The sequence below is a fragment of the Pelobates fuscus genome, chromosome 13, assembly GCF_036172605.1.
Source record: "Pelobates fuscus isolate aPelFus1 chromosome 13, aPelFus1.pri, whole genome shotgun sequence".
Lineage (NCBI taxonomy): Eukaryota > Metazoa > Chordata > Amphibia > Anura > Pelobatidae > Pelobates > Pelobates fuscus.
In genome coordinates this window covers 109,216,695-109,224,542 of record NC_086329.1, presented here as the reverse complement: position 1 = coordinate 109,224,542, position 7,848 = coordinate 109,216,695, and the positions used below count along the sequence as shown (strand labels likewise).

Genomic DNA, 7,848 nt, shown 5'->3' with positions numbered 1-7,848 from the left:
ATTCCCGATTTCATGGAACTCTTTTGGGCAGGAGCCTCATCGGTCAAAATGTGACTTCCATGGAAATCCCGAGCCCCTGAACCGATCTGGGTGATCTTTGGATATGTTGATCGGGGCTGTCAGGGGATATAACTTTAGTGGGGTTTTACATGAATTTTGGGGGTACTTTCAGGGTACTGTGTAAAAGTATATATTTTTTCTGTGCTTGGAGATAATTGGTGAATACAGTGCCTGATTCAATTATCTCCCAAGCACAGAGCAGAGGAGGGATTACATTGTTTGTGTATGGGAGTGTCCTGGACCTGAGAACCAATGACATTGTATGATTGTCTTTCTTGTAGTCTACTCTCAGGTCCGGAGGGCATTGACATAAAAGGCTGTGTGTGGCTCCATTAAACTCCGTTATCTCACAGCATAGAGCCTCGTCTCATGTTTATGGGAGACAGCTGCAACAGCTGTCTCTCTTCTGCTTGGAGTGCTTAATCATTGTCATTAAGCATCCCTCCCACTAGGGGGAAAAGAACATCCCTGGCAGTGAAACTCCTCTCCGCCACTATAGACAAACTCCGCCACAATAGACATTTGCCCATGCGGGTAAGTGATGTCCTGGGCCTGTGCTGTGGAGTTTGGTGATCCGGACCTGCCAGATATGACACTCGCGCACGCTCTGAGGAATAGCGTTTACTTACCTCTACTGCTTTATTCTGGACGCAGAACATGGAGAGACTGAGACTGTTCTTCACAAAAAAATAACCTGTAGTCATTAGTTGTGTATTGACAATTTTCATTTTATATTTTAATTTAAATGCATTTTCTTTTTACTCTAGAAAAAAGGGGATCAGCCAACTGGGCAGCAGCGAAGGAAACACCAGATAACCTATCTAATACACCAGGTTGGTGGTTTTGTTCTTTCTGTAACTATTCCAATTCTCAGGACAGCACGTTAGTGGTTACTCACTTAGCTGTGAGTTTGTTATTGAATTGGGGGAGGAGGTACACAGTCTTTCTTGGCAAACTTTCTTGACCACTAATTTCTCTTTGTTTTGACCCTTTATGCTCCCTGAAAAATATCCCTCAAGATCTGGTGAGGAGAGTAGATTAACCCCTTAAGGACCAAACTTCTGGAATAAAAGGGAATCCTGACATGTCACACACGTCATGTGTCCTTAAGGGGTTAAAGCGTAATTGTGATACCTAACATGAACACAAACGTTACATTTAATCTGTAAGCAGAATTGATGGAAATGCTATAGGTTGTATAAATATTGCCCTCTCACCTGTCAGTACCCGGCATACGTGGTAGTGCCGCCGGATTGATGAAGAATGGGGGAACTCTACATGCAGTTGTTAGCTTAGTGTGTTTGTTGAGAATTGATAGATGAAGAGCAGGAGAACCCACCTCCTGGCCAATCTACTGCACTTATTGATGCCTGTCAATGCACTGTGTACCTGCACAAAATAAGCGTCTCACACTTTGTCAGTTTTATAAACATGGGTGACGTGCTCGGGTCCACACGTCGGTGAGTGACGGGCCTCATTAACATGCTGTATTGTTTGCATGCTCAAACCTTTCCTTTGAAATAAAATAAATGTTTTGCAAATTATTACATCATAAGCCGGCCTTTATAGCCACGCCCCCTCACTCCAGAAGAAAGGCATCCTTATTAAATGTATGTACACAACTCACTGACAGCACTGAATGATCTGAACAGAACTTACCTGCCTTAGAAGAGGATGACAACCAGAGAGGCATATAGTGAGGATATAAGTAGTTTCTCGGACTGTCTGCAGTCAGGTTTTGAATTAAAAGCCGCTCACTCAGTGCTGTTGGGACTGAGACTGTGAGCATACATTGATAAACAAGTCTTTCTGGCGTGAGTCGTGTGGATAAGCAGTTGGGCTTATGGTGCAGCATTCTGTAAAACTTTTTTTAAACATTTTTTTTTTTTATTTTGCAAAAAACTATAAAGATTTGGGCATGCAAAAAATACAACATATTCATTAGGCTAAAATCTATCAAATGCATTAAAGTTGTATTGGTGCCTGGAGTATCCCTTTAAGGAACTGTACCCCAGAAAATGAGCATTACTCTGTGTGCGCAGTCCGCATAGAGCCCACCTCGAGATCCCATGACAGAGAGGAATATAGTGCCAGAGGCAGTCCATATGGAGCCCACCTCGAGATCCCATGACAGAGAGAAATATAGTGCCAGAGGCAGTCCGTGTAGAGCTCACCTCGAGATCCCATGACAGAGAGGAATATAGTGCTAGAGGCAGTCCGTGTAGAGTCCACCTCGAGATCCCATGACAGAGAGAAATATAGTGCCAGAGGCATTCTGTGTAGAGCCCACCTCGAGATCCCATGACAGAGAGAAATATAGTGTCAGAGGCAGTCCGTATGGAGCCCACCTTGAGATCCCATGACAGAGAGGAATATAGTGCCAGAGGCAGTCCGTATAGAGCCCACCTCGAGATCCCATGACAGAGAGAAATATAGTGCCAGAGGCAGTCCGTGTAGAGCCCACCTCGAGATCCCATGACAGAGAGAAATATAGTGTCAGAGGCAGTCCATATGGAGCCCACCTCGAGATCCCATGACAGAGAGAAATATAGTGCCAGAGGCAGTCCGTGTAGAGTCCACCTCGAGATCCCATGACAGAGAGAAATATAGTACCAGAGGCAGTCTGTATGGAGCCCACCTCGAGATCCCATGACAGAGAGAAATATAGTGTCAGAGGCAGTCCGTGTAGAGCCCACCTCGAGATCCCATGACAGAGAGAAATATAGTGCCAGAGGCAGTCCGTGTCGAGTCCACCTCGAGATCCCATGACAGAGAGAAATAGTGTCAGAGGCAGTCCGTATGGAGTCCACCTCGAGATCCCATGACAGAGAGGAATATAGTGCCAGAGGCAGTCTGTGTAGAGCTCACCTCGAGATCCCATGACAGAGAGAAATATAGTGCCAGAGGCAGTCCGTATGGAGCCCACCTCGAGATCCCATGACAGAGAGGAATATAGTGCCAGAGGCAGTCTGTGTAGAGCTCACCTCGAGATCCCATGACAGAGAGGAATATAGTGCCAGAGGCAGTCCATATGGAGCCCACCTCGAGATCCCATGACAGAGAGGAATATAGTGCTAGAGGCAGTCCATATGGAGCCCACCTCGAGATCCCATGACAGAGAGGAATATAGTGCCAGAGGCAGTCCATATGGAGTCCACCTCGAGATCCCATGACAGAGAGGAATATAGTGCCAGAGGCAGTCCGTATGGAGTCCACCTCGAGATCCCATGACAGAGAGGAATATAGTGCCAGAGGCAGTCTGTGTAGAGCTCACCTCGAGATCCCATGACAGAGAGGAATATAGTGCCAGAGGCAGTCCATATGGAGCCCACCTCGAGATCCCATGACAGAGAGGAATATAGTGCCAGAGGCAGTCCATATGGAGCCCACCTCGAGATCCCATGACAGAGAGGAATATAGTGCCAGAGGCAGTCCATATGGAGCCCACCTCGAGATCCCATGACAGAGAGGAATATAGTGCCAGAGGCAGTCCATATGGAGCCCACCTCGAGATCCCATGACAGAGAGGAATATAGTGCCAGAGGCAGTCCATATGGAGCCCACCTCGAGATCCCATGACAGAGAGGAATATAGTGCCAGAGGCAGTCCGTATGGAGTCCACCTCGAGATCCCATGACAGAGAGGAATATAGTGCCAGAGGCAGTCCGTATGGAGCCCACCTCGAGATCCCATGACAGAGAGGAATATAGTGCCAGAGGCAGTCTGTGTAGAGCTCACCTCGAGATCCCATGACAGAGAGGAATATAGTGCCAGAGGCAGTCCATATGGAGCCCACCTCGAGATCCCATGACAGAGAGGAATATAGTGCTAGAGGCAGTCCATATGGAGCCCACCTCGAGATCCCATGACAGAGAGGAATATAGTGCCAGAGGCAGTCCATATGGAGTCCACCTCGAGATCCCATGACAGAGAGGAATATAGTGCCAGAGGCAGTCCGTATGGAGTCCACCTCGAGATCCCATGACAGAGAGGAATATAGTGCCAGAGGCAGTCTGTGTAGAGCTCACCTCGAGATCCCATGACAGAGAGGAATATAGTGCCAGAGGCAGTCCATATGGAGCCCACCTCGAGATCCCATGACAGAGAGGAATATAGTGCCAGAGGCAGTCCATATGGAGCCCACCTCGAGATCCCATGACAGAGAGGAATATAGTGCCAGAGGCAGTCCATATGGAGCCCACCTCGAGATCCCATGACAGAGAGGAATATAGTGCCAGAGGCAGTCCATATGGAGCCCACCTCGAGATCCCATGACAGAGAGGAATATAGTGCCAGAGGCAGTCCATATGGAGCCCACCTCGAGATCCCATGACAGAGAGGAATATAGTGCCAGAGGCAGTCCGTATGGAGTCCACCTCGAGATCCCATGACAGAGAGGAATATAGTGCCAGAGGCAGTCTGTGTAGAGCCCACCTCGAGATCCCATGACAGAGAGGAATATAGTGCCAGAGGCAGTCCATATGGAGCCCACCTCGAGATCCCATGACAGAGAGGAATATAGTGCCAGAGGCAGTCCATATGGAGCCCACCTCGAGATCCCATGACAGAGAGGAATAAAGTGCCAGAGGCAGTCCGTATGGAGCCCACCTCGAGATCCCATGACAGAGAGGAATATAGTGCCAGAGGCAGTCCGTATAGAGCCCACCTCGATATCGCATGACAGAAAGAAATATAGTGCCAGAGGCAGTCCGTGTAGAGCCCACCTCGAGATCCCATGACAGAGGCATTCCGTAGTGCCAGAGGCATTCCGTATGGAGCCCACCTCGAGATCCCATGACAGAGAGAAATATAGTGCCAGAGGCAGTCGTGTAGAGCTCACCTTGAGATCCCATGACAGAGAGAAATATAGTGCCAGAGGCAGTCCGTATGGAGCTCACCTCGAGATCCCATGACAGAGAGAAAAATAGTGCCAGAGGCATTCAGCATAGAGCCCACCTCGAGATCCCATGACAGAGAGAAATATAGTGCCAGAGGCAGTCCGTGTAGAGCCCACCTCGAGATCCCATGACAGAGAGAAATATAGTGCCAGAGGCAGTCCATATGGAGCCCACCTCGAGATCCCATGACAGAGAGCAATATAGTGCCAGAGGCATTCCGCATAGAGCCCACCTCGAGATCCCATGACAGAGAGGAATATAGTGCCAGAGGCAGTCTGTGTAGAGCTCACCTCGAGATCCCATGACAGAGAGAAATATAGTGCCAGAGGCAGTCCGTATGGAGCCCACCTCGAGATCCCATGACAGAGAGAAATATAGTGCCAGAGGCAGTCCGTGTAGAGCTCACCTCGAGATCCCATGACAGAGAGGAATATAGTGCCAGAGGCAGTCCGTGTAGAGTCCACCTCGAGATCCCATGACAGAGAGGAATATAGTGCCAGAGGCAGTCCGTGTAGAGCCCACCTCGAGATCCCATGACCGAGAGGAATATAGTGCCAGAGGCATTCCGTGTAGAGCCCACCTCGAGATCCCATGACCGAGAGGAATATAGTGTCAGAGGCAGTCCGTGTAGAGCCCACCTCGAGATCCCATGACCGAGAGGAATATAGTGTCAGAGGCAGTCCGTGTAGAGCCCATCTCGAGATCCCATGACAGAGAGTAATATAGTGTCAGAGGCAGTCCGTGTAGAGCCCACCTCGAGATCCCATGACAGAGAGGAATAAAGTGCCAGTTGAGCTGCTGAAGATTTCTTAGAGGGGCCGTTGGCTTATGATTCATTACTTTCTGTATCCTTTTCACAGGCTAAAGAGCGAGAACTTGAACTCAAGAACACCTGGTCAGATAACAAGCTGAGCCGGCGGCAGACACAAGCCAAATATGGCTTCTAACGGCTCTCTGTATTCTTATGAAGCCTTTTTGGAATGTGAGTCAGCCATGGTGGCTATAACATTTGGATTCTAATATGAAGTGCCCACAGGAATAGCGGCTTTTAGACTAAGCTTCTATGAAGAGTATCGGTGGCAGCGGCTGCTTGGGAAACTTTGTGACACATTTTAACTCTGACGGTCCGTTAATGCAAGTTTTTCTTTTGCCGATGACTGACAAGAAAAGTTTTCTGTTAAATGTCATTGAAAGGACTGTATGCATTGCTCGCCAGCTCTGGTCTGTGGCTCTCTTCCGGTAGCAATGTGAAACTGACTAATGGGGTATTGATATAAAGACATTCTCCTATTTCCCTTCCATACAGCTCATTCTCGCCACACGTGTGAACTCCTGGAGACCATGCTCTCTCTGCTTCTCGAAGCTTAGTAATAACCCGCTGCGTGTCCGATGGTCACTTTCTTTTCTGCTATTGAACTGAAACATCTCCTCATCCTACTTTGCATCCCAAAGGTTGACCGGTGCAAGCGGAATTTAAACATGTCCTGTATTTTGTGGTGTGAAATCTTGTAAATAACTTAAAACTGTGTATGTATATACATATATATATATATATTTTTTTGAGTTGGATTTTTTTTTTTTGCTCCCACTTCCCCGTAGCTTTTAATACAGTGATTTTTGAAACTCTGATATATCTCCTGTGTAACCGTAAATCTCCAGTTCATAATGCAAGTACTGAAGAGGGCTAAGCGGCCTGCAGTACCTCAGCTAATATTTACCTTATCGTTGAAACAAGATGACCTGTAATAAAACCTTTTGTGATTCTATCATTTGTAATGCATACCTTTTTAAGTAAGTCGTCATTGGTCATACATACTGCTTCTTTAACCAAAAGCCATGCACGGTGTGAGCGGAGTCTGTTTCAGAGTTCATTGTCTGTTCTTGCACATGATGTCAGGATTTGGGATCACCCCTAGCTCTGTTATTTAGTGTATGGTCTGATGATTACAGCAGCCTGCTGTTGTTGTTATGGTTCCAGGAGTGCCCTTGCATCCTCCCAGTGTGATTGGTTGAGCCGTTTAATAACTCGGTGTCAAAGGAGGAAACAGACGCTTGCTGGCACAAGTTAACAAAATGATCTCAATGATTTAACTAGAATACTTAAAAATTTGGCCAAAGTAATATAAGATTGTCCACCACAAGACAAAGGGGTTTCAGCCCTTCATACAATACCCAAACAAAAATAAATGTGGGTAACATAAAACATAAGTTAATATCAAAGTTATGAACCGGTTTCTATTCAGTGCCACTGCCTATACAAGTGATGATAATTTTGCACCACCAGAGGTGACCCCTGCCCTCATCAATACGAGCTAATAGAGTGAAATAAACATACTAGCTGAAGAAGTGTGGTTCCCCTGAGTCAACAATAGGGGGCGCACACCTGTATTCAAATCTCCGGAACGCTACTAAATGCTATAAACCTAATATGTGCCTAATTACTTGCCAGCCACTAGGATCAATAGAGCAAAGTTCAGATTCCAAAGGTGATTTAAATAAGGCGCAGCACTCCCGATGATCCAACTGGCAGGCAAGTAATTAGGGTAAAATATATATTAGATCTCTCTTTATCTGCAGGAATCTTGCTGGCATTATAGAGATTAGTGCAGGTGACTCAGAGGAACCGCACGTTGGCTATTATTGTCAGTATGTTTATTTGAATCTATTCGCTCGTATTGATGAGGATAGGGGAGATCTTTGGTGCAAAATCATTGACACTTGTATAGGAATTGAAACATTTGTTTTATAACTTTGCACAATCACAATTATAGGAGATTTATTCTCTGCCTGGACCATTGGTGTATCGAGCACTATATTTGAAACGAAGATTTGGCCTATACGGGTATTTTTATAAGAAATAGAAGCGTTCTGTTTTATGTCCTCATTTTCT

At 46.6% G+C, this 7,848-nt stretch overlaps 1 protein-coding gene across 9 annotated transcripts in view; it reads left to right on the top strand.

The window, feature by feature from the left end:
* Nucleotides 1-6,989, top strand: part of PRCC (proline rich mitotic checkpoint control factor) — a 22,757-nt gene extending 15,768 nt beyond the window's left edge. For all 9 annotated transcript variants that reach the window (XM_063440031.1, XM_063440030.1, XM_063440032.1 and 6 more), the window contains 2 exons: nucleotides 828-893; nucleotides 5,819-6,989. In XM_063440031.1, coding sequence (XP_063296101.1) covers nucleotides 828-893; nucleotides 5,819-5,905 — 153 coding nt within the window. In that variant the 3' untranslated portion in view covers nucleotides 5,906-6,989. The remainder of the gene's footprint in view (nucleotides 1-827; nucleotides 894-5,818) is intronic.
* The last annotated feature ends 859 nt before the right edge of the window (nucleotides 6,990-7,848 follow it).